The sequence below is a fragment of the Varanus komodoensis genome, unplaced genomic scaffold (genome assembly GCF_004798865.1).
Source record: "Varanus komodoensis strain SLA01 unplaced genomic scaffold, ASM479886v1 scaffold47, whole genome shotgun sequence".
In the NCBI taxonomy this organism is placed as follows: domain Eukaryota; kingdom Metazoa; phylum Chordata; class Lepidosauria; order Squamata; family Varanidae; genus Varanus; species Varanus komodoensis.
The window spans coordinates 7,925,949-7,943,793 of NW_025336045.1; the positions used below are offsets into that span (position 1 = coordinate 7,925,949).

General features: G+C 40.5%; 1 protein-coding gene across 14 annotated transcripts in view; it reads right to left on the reverse strand.

The window, feature by feature from the left end:
* The window catches only part of RCBTB1 (RCC1 and BTB domain containing protein 1), a 55,842-nt gene extending 41,216 nt beyond the window's left edge, over window positions 1-14,626 (reverse strand). For 4 of the 14 annotated variants that reach the window (XM_044445104.1, XM_044445103.1, XM_044445105.1 and 1 more), the window contains exons 1-5: window positions 13,927-14,150; window positions 11,151-11,354; window positions 6,578-6,728; window positions 4,666-4,832; window positions 3,354-3,512 (exon numbers count right to left, since the gene is read on the reverse strand). In XM_044445104.1, the coding sequence (XP_044301039.1) occupies window positions 3,354-3,512; window positions 4,666-4,832; window positions 6,578-6,728; window positions 11,151-11,276 (603 nt within the window). In that variant the 5' untranslated portion in view covers window positions 11,277-11,354; window positions 13,927-14,150. Of the gene's footprint in view, window positions 1-3,353; window positions 3,513-4,665; window positions 4,833-6,577; window positions 6,729-11,150; window positions 11,355-13,893; window positions 14,154-14,602 lie in introns of those variants that run through there. The other 10 variants (XM_044445100.1, XM_044445098.1, XM_044445099.1 and 7 more) reach the window with 6 other exon arrangements.
* Window positions 14,627-17,845: the final 3,219 nt, after the last annotated feature.

Below are 17,845 nucleotides of genomic sequence, written 5' to 3' on the forward strand. Positions count from 1 at the left end.
AATCATAATGAAGATATACATAGCATTAAGGTAAAAAATGATATATGCAGTGTTATCTTCATTATGATTTAGCTGCAGCTCTTGTTCAGTCACTAAAAACTGTTATTTTTAATCTTACACTATAAACTAGTAGGACTCCTTTCATATATTTTGAACAGGAGAACAGCTTCCTGCAGAGTCAAAATCAGTGCTAAAGGGCTGCATGCATTAAACAGCAAACCCCATAAGTTCGTCAGCAGTAAAAGCAAATGAATCTACCCACGTATCATTAAATGTTTGGTTTTCTTCAGAAACTTTTCTTTTCTTTGATTTATCCATTGTTGGCCTACTGGGAAGTCGCAAATATAGGTGTGTTTAGTGACTGATTAGCAGATAAACAGTCAAGTGATGTGAATTGTGACAGGTCCCAACTGCAGCTTTTAACATTCAGATGAAGGAGATTACATTTGGACAAAGAGAATCTTTTCAGCAGTGTTTTATGTAACATGAGAGCCTGCAGGAAACTTGTTCCACTCTTTCCCTGCAATGTCGCAATTTACTTGATCTGCTAGTGCAGCGTTCCTGAGTGGATGCCTCATTATCACCTATTGGTATTTTGCAACTTGGAGCCTCGGTCGCAGATCGGTGGCTGTGATGCATATTTTGGGCAATGGCGCCACAGCAGAGGGATTCAAGAGCCACATGCGGCTCCAGAGCCATAGGTTGCCAACCCCTGGTCTAAAGGAAAAAGATGAAAGAAGGGAGTTCAACTACTCAGCATGGATGGAACAATAAGAAATGACAAAGACAGAGGTGCTGCACTCCTACTTTGGCTCAGTGTTCTCCCAAAAGAAAAACTACAATCCTCCTGATGAAGGTGTAGTATAAGCTGAAGGAGCAGGATGGCAGCCCTAGATTGACAGGCAAATGTTCAGGAACTTTTAACTGGGCCAAATGAGTTCAGATCTTGAAGGCCTGATGAACGTCATCCCTGAGTCATAAAAACTAGCAGAAGAACTCTCAGAACCACTATCTATAATCTTTGAGAATTCATGGAAGACAGGAGAAGTGCTGGATGACTGGAGAAGGGCTAATGTTGTCCCTTTCTACAAGAAAGGAAAACAAATATGAATCTGGGAACTATAGACCAGTTAGTCTGACATCAATTCCCAGAAAAAACAGTCTGCAAACACCTTGAAGACAATGCAGTAATTACTAGACGCCGACATGGATTTGTCAAGAACAAATCCTGCCAGATTAATTTAATTACATTCTTTGACTGGCTAACCTCTATAATGGACTGTGGTAAGGCTATGGACATAATCTTGACTTTAGCAAAGCCTTTGACAAAGTGTTCCATGACTTCCTGATTACCAGACTAAGAAAAAAGTGGGCTAGATAGTGCAACCGTTAGTGACAAGTGGGATGCCACAAGATTCTGTCCTGGGCCCAGTACTCTTATTATTTAGATGAGGAAGTACAAGGAAAGATAATAAAATTTTCAGATAGCACAAAGCTGGGTTGGATAACAAATACCCCAGAAGACAGAGATAAGATACAGTGTGATCTTGATAGGTTAGAACACTGGGCAGAGAACAACACAGCCTAATTCAGTAGGGACAATTGTCAAGTCTTCCACTTAGGAACAAGAAACCAAATGTACCACTGCAAAATGGGGGATACTTGGCTCAACAACACTACAAATGAGAAGACTCTTGGGGTTGCTATAGACCACAAGCTGAATGTAAGCCCACAGTGTGATACAGCTGCAAACATGACAAATGCTATACTGGGCATCACTTCTAAAACATGTGAAGTACTAGTTCCAACATACTCAGCACTAGTCAGACTTCACCTGGAGTATAGTGTGCCGTTCTGGGCACCTAAGTTTAAAAACGATGCAGAAGAGCTAGAAAGTGTTTAGAGGAGGGCAGCAAAGATGATTCAGGGACTGGAGGGAAAGATGGAGACAAGTGGGTATGTTCAGCCTCAGGAAGAGAAGATTGATGGGTGATACGATAACACTCTACAAGTACCTGAAAGGCTGTCAAAAAGGAAGGACAAGATCTCTTCTCATTCATTCCACAGGGCAGTTAAAAGAAACCAGATTTAGACTATTTACCAGGAAGACCTTCCTGACTGTCAGAGCAGTACAACAATGCAACCTATTACCTGCAGATGTTCTGAGCCCTCCTTCCCTGGAGACAGTCAAAAACTGTTTGGGCAGTCATCTAAATGGGATGGTGTAACTTAGTGCCCTGCAATAGCAGGGAATTGGACCCAATGGCCTTCTGGCTCCTTCCAACTCTACTATTCTATGCTTCTATAAAAATGTGTAAACTATAGATCCTTATGTAACCAATTCAGTAGCTTTATTTGCTGTAGCAGTGAAAAAAGATTAGAGCAAAGATGCTAACACTGTTGCTGTAAGTTGTGTGCATAATTAAATGGTTTGACTAAACCAAGTCGATCTTTTTTTCAGTTATCATTCCCAATAAAATTATAGCAGTAATGCAATAAAATTAACTGACTGGTTTATCTACATAGCCACATTTCATTGCACTGCTTATTACATTAATTTAATTTTATATAATTTTTATAATACATTTTACTGTTTTAATATGTAGGTTTTCACAATTTGATCCTTATAACTTTGATAAACCTTCAAAATTATTTTACTTCTGGTATAGTTCTCGCTCTTGGATTCTTTTCCTTCATAACTAAATTATTAACAGATCTCAGCTGTCACCTTGTTTTTACTGGTTGCTTTCAGGTTGGCTTAACTATTTTAAGTGTTTAAATTGTGAGCCATACTAAGCAGAAATACTGAAGGGCAGAATGCATATTTATTAATTGAACCTGAATTATAAAAGGCAAGAGGTAGCTTTCCATTTAACTTGCCTTGCCGGTACACAGATGCTCAGCTACTCCACTGCTGCCTTGTACATTATGGACTGACTGAACGCATGGCCCTGCCAAGAGCTTTTTTGGGGGGTGTAGGGGGCTGCAGGGGGAAGATTACTCACTCCTCCACATTCTATTAAATGCATGCCTTCAATCAGCAGACAGACACCAACTGCATACTATTCATATTTTTTCCTTCTAAATAAACATTGCTGCCCCATGTGCTCCAGCATTGTTGTCAGAAATAAATTCAACATACTGAAAAGAATATGCTTAATTCAAGAATAAAAACTTAGAGTTGTAATATCCAGCCAGCTGCAAAGATAGCAGGTGAACAGAGTAAAACAACAACAGTACAACACATTTCATTAGAATTTCAGATCCATCTTTGACAAGCAGCTTATTCTATACATTAGGAATTTCTCTATGCAGAAGCAAAGTCAGATGTAGAAAGACCACAAAATACTTACCTCACCATTGTCTACCACAGCTATGGAAGAGGTCTGACCACATGCAATGCTGATTACCACCTTTGTCTGTAAACAGTTAGAAACTTTGCGAGGAGTTGGCTGATTTGCTGTTGATCCTGACCCAACTTGACCACAGTTGTTGTAGCCCCAGGCATATACCTTTCCACAAGAAAAATGGAAACACACAGCAGGAATACACTACAAACTTGCAGAAGGAGAATAAAATTTGTCTCACAGCATATTTGCTTTGATAGGAGATAACTACTTCTTTACAAAAGGGTGCAACAGACTTGCAATTCTTCTCAAAATCCCACTGAATGAAGGGCTACTGATGACAGAATGGGCAAGTATCCATTTATGATATTAGATATTAAAACAGCCTTAAGGTGGAGGATATTTAACTACAAGTAGTCAAAAAAGGCCATATTCCCACATGCTTGGGTGACTGCATATTGTGTGGAATAAAAGCTAGATGTACAGGAAATGCTGATCGTGTTTAAATTGATCACCTAGATATGCTTTCCAGGTTACATCTGCCACCTGTTTGTACTCATGGGATTAAAAAAAATAAAGTTGCCTATTTGTAGGTGCAAAACCAAACACTGGGAAGACATGAGGTGTTGCTTGGGCAGTTTGAAAGGGCAGGTTGTGGCCCTCCAAAGCTGTCAAACTAGCTTTTCCAATCCTCCCCACTGTTCCCCTCCCCAGAAAAGGTTTAAAAGGAGTGAGCTGAAAACAGCCTGTCGTCATGGCAGGAAGGGAGAGTGAACTTATTGCTGTTGCTGTGTCTCTTGTGATACCCTTTAGGAGAGATAGAAGGAGAGGGAGGGATGGGCAAAGTACCTACAGTTGTTTGGAGATACATATGTACTTCACAGAATAACCAACCCACCATTATAAATCCCAACAATGGGTTTCTGTGGCATGCAAACCTGCCCATTATCACTGCAAGAGCTTTTCTTGAAGTTTGGAAATAAACCAAGCAGCTCACCTAATCATTTATCTACCCTTGAATTCTTCCTATTTAACTTCCACAGCTGTGCATGTACAACATGCTAAAGGTACTCAAGCAGACTCTACCATGTACATAATGGTAGCCCATTCCTTCCATAAACACATTACCTATACATAATAAATCTGTTATGTATTAAGATAAAGCTTCACTCTGAAATGCTTCACCAAGAAAACACAATCCAGTGATTAATGGCAGCCCCATAAATCACCCCTCAAGAATGGTGTCTAATGTTTATAGAATAAAAGTAGTTACTCAGCAACAAAGGTTCTAGAAATGAGTAAAAAAGAAAAGACTTACATCTCCATCGGATGATAATGCTATAGAATGATGGGAGCCACAAGCTACTTCAGTTACTTTCTTAATTAGCAAATTGGTACAGACTTGAATAGGTGTAACACCTTGGTTTGTAGTCCCATTCCCAAGTTGACTGTATCCATTGTGTCCCCAAGCATAAACTTCACCATCTGTACAGGACACAAAAGCACAGTTTACCCAGTACTTAAATTTATTCAATATTAGATTATGATTTTCAGTTCCAAATGGCAACAAAATCAGCTTTAAAAAAGAATACATACAAGCATCCCAAATACATTCTTTCACTTACAACCACTATCACCATATGATACAGATTTTATTAGATACTGGAAGGTATCAGAGAGACTCTCTGAACTGGTACACACATTTACCATGCTTCCATGTGACAACTAATCACCATGGCTTTATTAACCCTTGAGTCTGCTACAGTATGGGGCAGCCACCATTTTGAATACACAGGCATCAGCTGGCAGTTGTCATGGCCTGTCATGTCATGCAAACCTGGGCAGTGAGGACTGTTCACAGGTTAACCAACCTATGGCCTCTCTTAAGGTCATGCAAAGATTGTATCACCTCTACACTGCCCTAATCACCTCAGGATTGCACAAGACACCACAGAATCCAACAGCCAAGCCTTACTTATCAAAATGCTTGCCAGCACTCAGTACAGCAACTGGCCGGTTAATTCATCAATTATTGCTTGTTGTGACACGCACAATGGCCCTGCAACTGGAAAAGCCAAACTATTAACTAACTGCTCCACTCACAATCTTTCCTTCAAGCCTGAATGACATAACTATATAGCACTTAAAACCTGAATTTACCTTAAATATACACTCCTAGCTTATTCACTATACAGTGGTACCTCGGTTCACGAATGTTTCAGTTCACGACCAAATCAGTTCACGAACAAAAATTTCAGAAAAAATTTGCCTCAGGTCGCAAACTCTGCATTGGGTGACGACTACATTCACACTCATCTTCCCCACATGAGCACTATCATGATTGCAGCCATCTCCGCCCCCACCCCCTGCACGATTGCTATCTCATGATTATCATTTGGACTCTCCCTCCAAACAACAACCTCCTCCGCACCTGAGTTAGTGTTCTCTACTGTACAGTACTTTGCTACTTTGTTGTTCTTTGCTACTTTGTTTCAAATTTTTGTGATTAACAAAAAATATTTACAGAACAAATTAACCTTATTACGTTGAACCTTATGGGGAAATTTTACTTGGCTCATGACCAAAATCGGCTCATGACCACGTCCGTAGGGGTCAGAATGGATTAACCTTATTTACATTGAACCTTACGGGGAAATGTGACTTGGTTCGCAACCAATTTGGGTCGTGACCAGAGTTGTGGAATGAATGAAGTTCATGAACCAAGGTACCACTGTATATATATTAGCTTATTCACTATATATATATATTTAAAACAATGTTTACACCCCACAACATAGCAACATAGTCCCTGCTTTGTCCTTGTCAGCTGTAGTGGCAAATAACTATCTCCACACTTTCACCCATTCACCAAACCATAAGTTCCAAAATCATCTTTACTTAGTTGGAACAGAAGACAACTTTTCTTTGATATGCAATTCATGTCAATGGGAACATCATATCAGTAAATGAGTGCATGCACACACAGAAGGTTTAGGAAAAGAAACTACAGATCCTGATACTGGAGAAAACTTTTTTTCAAACATTGATTTGCATCAAGCGGGAAATCAGATGAAAATATCCATCACAAAAATTAAAGTAGTGATGGCATGATCTATAACTTCAATTTCCAAGCAAGAAGCAAACCTCTAGCAATTCCCCATTTTAATAGGTTGCAGAAGTTTAGAAAGTACATGACTAGTATTGCTCAATTAAGAACAAAAAATGTCTACCTTCTGTACTAAGAATTACATGTGGCCCACTTCCATAACTGAGACTGTGAATCCTCTTTCCGCATAAAGATTCAAGTTTCTTTGGTACAATAGTACTCTGGTTATCTCCAGTTCCCAAACAATTACTACAGTTTAGTCCAAATACGAAAACCTAAAAAGAGAAACCAATCAACCTATGTTTGAATGTATTAATTTATGAGAACAGTTTAAGAGAAATGTCAATCAAGGTGGAATAGAATGCAAGTTAATTTAAAAGAATATAGTAGAATTTTTACATTCCAGTTATGGTATTTTATTTTGAAGGTAGTTCCTAGCTTACAGATGAGTTCTGTTGCTGAGAATGTCCTGAAGTCAAATTTGTATTAAGTCAGATCAAATGAGTAAGCCAAATGTTTGTCGTGTTATATGTATCTATTTTACCTTTGTATGCATATAAAATATTTAAGCTTCCATATTCACTAAAACATCTTAAACAGAATACAGCATTGTAGTAATGATACTAATACAGATACTGGAGAGAGAGAGAATCTGTATGTATGTGTGTAAGTATACTGTACTGAAAAAAAAATGTTGTAGCTTGCCTCTTATGTTTGACTTAGTGAATGTTTGAACTTCATTGTATGCCCATCTTTATTTTCTATTAGGCTTACATTAAAATTAATTTGGATCTTTAAAAGTGACTTACCAGTCCCTCATTACCTTCCAAAGTTCTCTGATATTGGACTGCTATGGCAATATAGCCTAGTACTTGCTTCCTGCATTAAAAAACATTCTAATCCATGGTGAATTAGTCTCATGACACAATTATGTGAGGGGGATTAAACAAGCCTTGCATAACCTTAGAAAAGACCACCAGCCACACATCATCGTTTCATCATTGCCTCACCTAGTTTACATAACATGACAATCCCTGAACTAGATCGCATATTCAAAACAGCTGTGCCAGATGCTCTGCAGCCTAACCTTATGCCCCACTGAAGCTATAAACAAATTCAAACAAGTTGGGGCAGTGATCTGGTTGGAGGGCAGCACTTGTGAAAGGGATCTCGGGGTGCTGGTTGACTGCAGGCTGAACATGAGTCAGCAGTGGGATGCAGTGGTCAAGAGGGCGAACGCCACCCTTGGTTGCATAGCCAGAAGTATGGCTTCTAGATCGAGAGAGGTATTACTACCACTCTATACGACTCTGGTGTGCCCGCAACTGGAGTATTGTGCTCAGTTTTGGGCCCCTCATTACAGGAAGGATATAGCCAGGTTAGAGTCAGTGCAGCGTAGGGCCACAAGGTTGGTGGTCGGTTTGCAGGGGATGCCATATGAGGCGAGACTGAGGGAACTGGGTCTCTTCAGCCTGGAGAAGAGGAGACTCAGAGGGGATCTGTTGGCGACATACAGGTATGTGAGGGGGTGTCACACGGAGGTGGGTAGAGACCTGTTCTCCCCTGCAGAGGAGGGCAGGACGCACTCCAATGGAGCAAAGCTCAGGGAACCAAGGTTCAATTTAGATGCCAGGAAGCACTTCCTGACAGCCAGGACCCCGAGGGTGTGGAATGGGCTTCCGTGGGAGGTGGCTGAGGCCCCATCAGTGAGGGTGTTCAAAGATAGGCTGGACATGCACATGGTGGGCATGTCATGAGACGAGTTGGCTGGAGCCAGGGGTCAGGCTAGATGGCCCGGGAGGCCCCTTCTGACTCGCTCTGTTTCTATGTTTCTATGTAAACACTTCAGAGTAAGATTATCTACTTACACCCGATACAAGTCTCTCTGGGTTTTATGATCAGCATATGAGCTTTGGTCTATTAGTGAGAGCTGTGAGACTGGTAAGCACCAGGACAGGGGCTTTTTTGTTATGACTCAACTTCTTTGGAATATCCTTTGCTGAGAATTACATCTCTCCTCTGTCTTTTGCTCATGTTAAGGAAGATTTTAAAGAATAATTTCTTTTGGTCATTTTAGTGTAAAACATACACTATAGGTTGCTTCTTTCTGCAGCTGTTATAATTTCTTATTTTAATTTATGTACTGAATATTCTTCATTCTTTGATGGCTCAGCTAGTATTTATGTTTATAGTTTGTGAGGGTTTCAAGCCAAAAACATGGGCAATTAGATTAAATACCTTGACTGTAAACTGTCATGATACAGGTGATAGAAGATGACCCGCTGCTCCAATCCATGCTCCTCACATACAGTTCTCATTTTAAATATTTATGTCTCTAAAAGTTTCTTGTTTTATTTAAAGTTCTCATGGAGAAACACCATTCTCTCCTATAATAACCATACCTCCCAGGAAACTTCTAGGTACTACCTACTAAATGCTATAGCTGTTTACAAGAAGTCTCACTGAATGCAATTGAAGCTGAGCTTATGTCAACATAGGATTGCAGCTTTCTGGCATATCTTATACAGGTTTACTCAGAAGTAAACGTTTTCAGAGAATCTTGCTCTGCTCACAGTAAACGGGCATAAAATTACAGCCTCAGTCTGATATTTGAACAAAGAACAAGGTAAAAACCAATTCACTTCACAATTGCTGTTGATACCTCACCTTTAAAGAGATACAAATTTTCTAGTGTAAAACAAATGTAAACTATATGACCCCAGGTAATCTAGAAGCAATCTAAAAGCATTTAGTTAGAAATCCAATCTTTAACTTAATATTGTCTTACAAACTAGCAGTATACAAAACCATGCCACAAACAAACCAGGCATTCTTCCCCACACCAAATACTTATTCTAAAGGCTTCAAGGGATGAATGGAACCACATTTTTTCATTGTACAAACCTTAGAATACATGTATTGTTTTATTTGTAAGTGATCAAAATAGGGCTCTTCCTCTAAAAATCTAAAAGCTATATATTATTCTAAGAAACAAGAGTCCAATCTTTTGAAAATATCTGATTTATTCAAATAGTTCAGCTCTTTTGTAGCTCATGAAAAGGAACAGATAAAAGAGCTGCTTTCTTGTGTTTTATTATTACCAAAATTATTTGAGAAATTGCTCTTTAAAAAATTAATCAAATGCATTTTAATTACGCGCAAAAAATACGTCAACACAGAAAACAAAATAATGGCCCACAGACTGAAAACATTTGAGATATATATATATATATTCCAATTCCCAAAATATATTTTGGATAATATAAACACCAAGAAAGGAGATGCAAAAAGGGCAGCAACCGTAAGACCATTACACTAATCTCCCACATAAGCAACGTGATGCCCAAAGTGCTGCAACAAAGAATGCTACCCTATATGGAACGAGAAATGCCAGGTATCCAAGCAGGATTCCAAAAATGAAGAGGCACTGGAGATCATGCTTTATAAAATCTGTGCTTTATAAATTACAGGAAAGCCTTTAACTGTGCAAAGGCTATGGACAGTCCTGAAAGAAATGGGCATGCCTGAGCACTTGTCCTGATGTGCAACCTGTATCACGGACAAGAAGTTACAGTTAGGGCAGAATATAGAGAAACAGAATGGTTTGCCATAGGCAAAGGTGTCAGACAAGGATGTCTTTTTAGTCTGTACACAGAACATATAAAGAAAGCTGGATTAGAATGAGGGGAAGGAGTGAAAATTGGTGAAAGAAATATCACTAATTTAAGATAGTAGGTGATACATACTACTGGCAGAAAGCAGCAATGGCTTGAAGCAACTGCTGATAAAGGGAAAGAAAGCACAAAAGCAGAACTGCAGCTGAATATTAAGAAAACAAAATCATGTCCACAAAAGAATTGTTGACATGCACATGGCAGGCATGTCAAGAGTGGAGCCAGGGAGTCAGACTAGATGGCCCAGGAGACCCCTTCTGACTCACTCTGTTTCTATGTTTCTAAGAATTACAGAACTTTACTGTTAATAACGAAGAAATGAAAAGTGTGAAAGATTTCACATGCCTTGGCTCAAGCATCAATTGAAAGGGAGACTGCAGTCAAGAATTTCAAAGATGACAAGGACTTGGCAGGACAGCAATGGAGGAACTAGGCAAGAAAATCAAGCATAAGGATGTTTTACTGGAGACCAAGACCTAGACCATCCAAACTATCATATTCCCAATCACAATTTGTGGGTATGAAAGCTGGACAGTGAAGAAAACTGAAAAGGAAGAAAATTGATGGTGTTTCAGACACAGTTCTAGAGGAGAGCTTTGCAAATACCTTAGATTAAAAGAAAATCAAGTGAGTCCTTGATCAAATCAAGCCAGAGCTTTCCACAGAAATAAAAATGACAAAACAAATGCTATCACGTCATGAGAAAGGTTCACTGAAGAACACAATAAAATCACTTTTGAGTTTTTGGTCCCTGACAAAAACCCCTCTCTTTCAACATATCTATGGCACTATACAAACCATTTATCAATAGCATTGGTTTTAACTTTAATTTTATTAATTTAAATCTTGTGTGTACATATTGTGTCCAATTGTATTTAGAACATTAACTATATTTTTACTCTAATGGTTTCTATTGTAATAGCCACCCAGAGAGCATGATGCTAATGGGGCAGGTTTTATACAAATTTAACAAATAAATAAATAAAACCAGGTAACTTAGCTGCATCCATGCAATTATCTTACCTCATCATTGTGTGTTATGTATATAGCCTCATTAGCAGATGTTCCAAACACACATGCTTTCCGGATAGTTGCTATTTCTTGAGGTGAAAGCAATGTAAATATTGGCCATTTACCTACATCCATCATGACACTGTTATACTTTGGACCAGACTTATGAATATTGTGGCATTTTATCTGCCATGTAAAATCAATTCACAGAATCATCTGTAAAAAAAGAAAGGATGTTTAGTGCTAGATTTTCAGTTGTAAATAATTTCAACATCCACAGAGGTGTGATTTTATCTGGGGAAATCTGGACTTCCTTGCCATGACAGCACCTGTGAAGCTTTTGAAAAATATCATCCTGCACTTATGAAGGCCCAAGAAACATAAAAACATTTGGTCTAGTCTCTCTTTTGAAAGGAATTTTCCAGAGTAAATATGGTAACTATTTGAGAAAACACTGCAAAACCTCTGTAAAATATTCTTTCATTTGAGATGAGTAAAATGCAACTACTAATTCAAAGAGTGTAAATTTTTAATGTAGCTCTACAGCATGGACACATACACATGTTGTAGAGAAATATACATCTCGTAAGATGCACTTCTACAACTAGAGACTGCTGACAGTTTCATAAGGGAAACAAACAAGGCCTTTGCTACATGTCATTCTCGTAAATTTTGATCATAGACTATAAGCCTTTTACAGGAAAGGCTTACTAAGATATGTGAACCCTCCATACAAGTGTTGGGTTTTGTTTTAAGGAGCATTTCATCACTTGGTTCCTCATCTATTGTCTGAAATAGTATAGCCAAGATGCAAGTTTAATAGCTCAGTGCAGAATAAGCTGAGGAAAAGAGAAGTGAATTTTAAGTCCAGTTGAAAGGACTGAGAGGGACACTAGGTTGAAAACATTCAGACTGAGACTTTTGGTAAATGTAAGAAAACAAGGAGTAAATATGTGGGGAAAGGCAAGTGAGAACAAGCAGACTGGAGTGCAGACAACTAGTGCAAATAAAGTTGGAAGAGAACAGGAAAGAATGAAAAGTCCTCAGTGCATTGTCACTGGGTCAAAATGATTCTCTTGATTTATTTGAAAGCTTCCAAAATCATCTTCCCAAGACCCTATTTTTTATACGCCATATGTACACTGACACATGAAGCAGCCTATATATTTCCAGAAAACTTAACTATATGTTTTCACAAAACTGAACTACTAAATTTTAGTTCAAATGCACAATTTATTTTATTAAGTAATTTGGACCATGAAGGCCAATCCTATGCACATTTGACAGGAACAACTTGCAGAATTCTCAAGCCAGCAAGGCTAGATAAGGAATGCTGTATGGTTTTTTCTGTCTAAACATGCATGAGATTGCACCCTTAAGGAAAGTATAAAGAGCTTATTAAGGCATTTTTACCCTGTCCTATACAAAAGTTATCACCTTGTCCCCAGAGAGGTCTGCCTGGCACCGTCATTATTTGTTTTTCGGCGCCAGGCTAAGACCTTTTTATTTAAAACTTATTTTAATTGCTAAATTATTGAATTATTAGGATTTTAAAATTAGCCGAGAATGCACCGGGGTTTTTAAAATGTTTTTAAATGTTTTTTTTCTTTTAAATTGTTATATTACTATTATTTATGTATATTTTTATGTATTCTTTGTGAGCTGCCCCAAGGCTTTGTTGCGATGGGGGCGACATAGAAATGTTTTAAATAAATAAATGTTTCAGGACAGCAACACAACTTAAAGAGCAGAATACACATAATGAAACAAGTATATTTCCTTCACTACCCACTTTCAAACCTATTTTGAGACCCAATTGTGCTCAATACTTTTATTCTTTGTACTTAAGAATTTATTAAGAGGATTATTTAAAGAGAGAAAAGGGTTACATAAAGGCCTTGCAAGCAAGCAAAATATTAGCATCCATACACATATGTACATACATTTATGAGTACCTGAGCAGGGGATATTTTTTTTAAAAAACTTACCTAAGAAGTATCATTTGTTTCCCTAGCAGAAAGCCCAGTTTCTCAGTGCCTTCACATTTCAGCAGTACTGAATGCAGACAAGTACCAAGCTTATCATATTAACTGTTAAGCTCCTTTGATCTCTTCTTTGCTACTGTAATGCCTAGATTTTAAATTTCATAGGGTAACTTATATGAAACTAAAAAAACACCCAGGACACAAGTGCCAGTTCCTTCCAAATTGCACCTCAGGAGCTAAGTTCACATGTGTTTTCTTACAAACACTTGTAAAAAAAAACTCAGCACATTCTGTTTTAAAGAAAAGCAGCTTCAGAGAAGATCAGATGTATAATACTTCCTGCCCACTATTTCTCTGTTCCAATGAGTGCCCTATAAGAAAAGTGAATATGCTTGAGTATGCCTTGCCCAGAGCTAACAAAAACCACACCTGTCTTCTTTGGGTTGACTTAGGCATGGACTTTGACACTAGACAAAAAGTTGAGAGAGCAATAGAATAATGCAATGAAACTTAAGGTTCCACATGCCAGCAACGTTTGTGCGGACTCCCCCTGTGAACACCCAGAATTTGCAGGAAAGAGCACAAGTACAATACACATACAAACGATGGTTCTCATGTTTACTCATTCTTCATGACTTCACACAAAATCACCCTCCCCTGATAAATATAGTTGCCAAAACACACAGCTCACACGCATTATTTCACAAACCACAACAGCTACTCATACCGCATAAGATATGCATGCCTGACTAGAAGGGAACCTAACGTACAAAACGCCCCAGATGGCCGCTCACTTTCCAAACCTCGTTTTCAGGATGGGGGTCTCGAGGGGAAACAACCCCCTTGAGGGACTGCCTAGCACGCAAGCCCGGACGCCGACATTCTGCAAAAGGCCGGAGGAACGCCACTTCCGCTCTTTCTGCTAGAAAGCGGAGCGCCGCGACGGCTGGGCCGTCCTCTCGCAGAGGCAGCAAATACTTGCCCGGCGGCGACGCAGCTGTACCGAAACCAACAACCAGCTGGGACAAGAGACTCTGGTACTAAACGAGCATGCGCGGAGGCGCGGATCGCGGCCTACGACTCTCCCCACGTCGAGCCACACCCCGTTCTCTGATTGGCTCCTTTGCAGCCTACAGAGAAAATGTAGAATGGCCCACCGGTTATCAAAGATGAAACGTTCGTATTCCTGTAAGGGTGTCATCCTTTCTCAGCCAGGGTTCGCGAAAGATTGTAAAAATATACGTCGTGTTATATAAAATCACACACCAAGTGACTTGATCCTTTCAATACTTTTAATACCATGATAATGTATAAATTATTTGGAAATAAGCGTGCCAAAATTGAAATAAATAGTGCAATGTTACTATTTTAACGCAGGGGTTCCTTGAGACATCTTTTATGCGCGGGTCCCTGAGGCGCTAAAATTATTTCAAGTGCTCTTTCAAGATAAAGTTGACAAAGCCTGTTGTACAGAGTTACCTGACTGGGAATAAGATTTATTTGCTTCTTAATAGACCGATACAGCATTGCAGACCTTAGTTCAAAGACGCCCGCTGCCTTCTGGAGAGATGAGGACACTAAACCTAGTTTCTCCGTCATTTCCTCCGCGCAGAAGGAACAAGACAATTAAAGCGCGAAATGGAGGGCTGCACCTCTGTTCACTAGGGGGCTGAACTGTAAGAAGCGGTTCAAAACCAGTTTCGAGACTTCTTTCTTCCGCTGCCTTCTTCAGCCCGCCCCCTTCCTTTGCTGCGCTGGCGGGAACAGGGCGGCGTAGCTGCGCAAAGAGTCTGCGCCGCGACTGCGGGAGGGAAGCGCCGCGTTGCGGGGAGTCTTCGTGTGCGCGAGGCTGATACATTATTCAGCGCTGGCGTGTGAGGGTAGTTCCGCCCACGCTACGCTGCGACCCTCCCACGCGCAGCCGAAAGGAACGTGGCCGTTTTCGTGGCCGGATGAATACTAACTACGGGAAGATAAATGGCCTTATTTTCAGTCCTTTAGCATTGTGTGTCTTTCCATTTCCAATCTTTTTCCCCTCATTTCTGGCACTCAGGACATTGGGGTGAGGCCACTTGTTATCCTACTTGTTAGGATAAAAAGAGGGAGGGCTGCCTGCTATTAATGGAAAGAGTCCCATTTTTTCTGTGCTGATAAATCCATGCTTTTCTACAGGAGACATTACGTACTTGCGATTCCTCGCTCAACCTTGTTGCGGTTGCTTTACACGATGTTGCCAGAGCAACAACACAGAGCTTCTCCTGTGCTTTGCAAGCATTATCGCGACGTTTTTGTTTTTTTCTTCTTTTTTTGAGAAAGGAAAGTAAGAGATTGCCTGGAAAGCACATGATGAGAAGAACATGTATTTTCGCAATTCCACCGTACCGCAGCGCCACCTTGTGCTTTACTGGAAACCAGGGACTGGTGCGCCTAAATTAATCCATTGTTTTGTCCACCTGCTCTAAAGCTGTTTACCTGAGACTATGTTGCATTGAATTCAGTGGCCTTTTTTTTTTGATAGTACATCTATCATCTCTGGTTGATTTACAAGTCTCTTTCAAGATCATCAAAGTGGAGAGAATGCCAATGATGCTAGGTGGCTATGAAAAGTGAGTTAGGGCAGGGCCAGGTAAGCAGATAGCTAATGGAAGAACCCACCTTAGAAATTTTTTTATGAAATTTTTGTTTGCGACCAGATTTGGTTGTGAACTGAGGTGTTCGTGAGCCAACTTACCACTGTAACAGACCCTAGCTGCCTCTTCTGAATGCACATTGCTGTTTTTATACACACACTTGCCCTTATTCCATGGGCTTCCACAGGTGACTGAAGCCCCATCGGTGAGGGTGTTCAAGAATAGGCTAGACATGCACTTGGGAGGCATGTCGTGAGTGGAGCTGGCTGGAGCCTAGATGGCCTGGGAGGCCCCTTCTGACTTGCTCTGTTTCTATGTTATTAGCTTTCAGGTAGGAGGAAAGTTCTGAAGTCTTCTTCAAGCAGTAAGAGATTGCCAGCTAACCATTAGATCCCATTACCAAAGTATTACATAACCATACTATGTTAAGCTATTGTGGAATTCTATGACAAGGTTCCGAGGTGCCTAGATGGAGGGATTTACCTGAATTTCAGCAATGGCTTTGCCAAAGTGCCACATGATATCATGGTTGAGAAATTGAGGAATTTTTGGATAGACCAATGCACTGTCCAGTGGATTAGGCCTTGGTTGACAGACTGAAAGCAGAGGGTAACTTTTAGAGGGGAATAATTGGATTGGCAGCCAGTGATGAGCAGGGTCCCCCAGGGCTCTGTCCTGGGACCAATCCTGTTCAGTCTTTTCATCAGTGACCTGGAAGAGGGGGTAACCAGTCTGCTGATCAAATTCACAGACAATATTAAAATAGGGCATTGGCCACAACTGAGGAGCAGGTACTGTGGATCCAGAAGGATCTGGGCAGACTATGTAAGTGGGTGGGGGACAACAGGATGGCATTCAATGCGGTCTTGCACTTGGGGCATAGGAATGGGTGTCATAAGTACAAGATAGATGGCAAGTGGATGGCAAGCAGCACTTACGAAAAGGATTTTAGTGTGCTGGTCGACTGCAGGCTAAGCACGAGTCAGCAGTGGGATGCAGTTGTCAAGAGACTGAACGCCACCCTTGGATGCATAGCCAGAAGTGTGGCTTCTAGATCAAGAGAGGTATTACTCCCACTCTATATTACTCTGGTGTGCCTGCAACTGGAGTACTGTGTTCAGTTCTGGGTCCCACATTACAAGAGAGATTTAGCCAGGTTGGAATCAGTGCAGTGTAGGGCCACAAGGATGGTGGCTGGTTTGCAGAGGAAGCTGTGAGGCAAAACTGAGGGAGCTGGGTCTTTTCAGCCTGGAGAATAGGAGACTGCAAGGGGATCTGTTGGCAACATATAGGTACATGAGGGGGTGTCACGCAGAGGTGGGTCAAGTCTCCTTGACTGTTGGGGACAGGTGGGAGTGTGGCAGAGGGCAGGATGCAAAGCAAGAGAGGCATGCTACCTGGGACACTCACCTTGGTGATTATGCTGAATGCACAGCCTACAAGCAGGGCAGCATCCTGGGAAGGAAACCGGAGCTTCCCTGTGTGGCATGAGGGCAACACAGGACAACAACTACGTAGATGGGCCACACATGGCTGCCTCCATGGTCACTGTGCTAGAGGTGCTCCCTGTCTTTCCTACCGTGCTCCCTTACACCCCTTCCCATCATGGCAGTGGGGTGGCTAGACATTAAAGTGTCCACACTGGCAGCAAAGCATGGAGATAGCAGTTGCTAGGCAGAAGAGGCCAGCAGAAAATGGGGGCTGCAGCTGCAACCTCACTGGCAGAAACAGGGAAATCATGGAAAAAAACATGGCTACTGAAGTCACACATAATGACAAGCAATGGCAAAACATTGAGTCTCCATGGGCATTTATGTTTTTAATGTTTCCTTTATTGAAAGTTAAAGAAACACACGAACATTTACATACATTGAACATTATCTGTATTCCTTTCCCCTCCCACTCGTAGTACAAGTTAAATAAACTAAAGTCTACAGTTTTTCAGGATGCATGTTGGTTATATAGAAACTGTTACAACAACCATAATGACTTATAACTTGCTGGTACCATCCTCCCATATTCAGTTATGTTGTTTTATTCAATAAATGGTAACCAAACAGCTTCATAAGAATCAAAAATTTGTTGGCCTCTC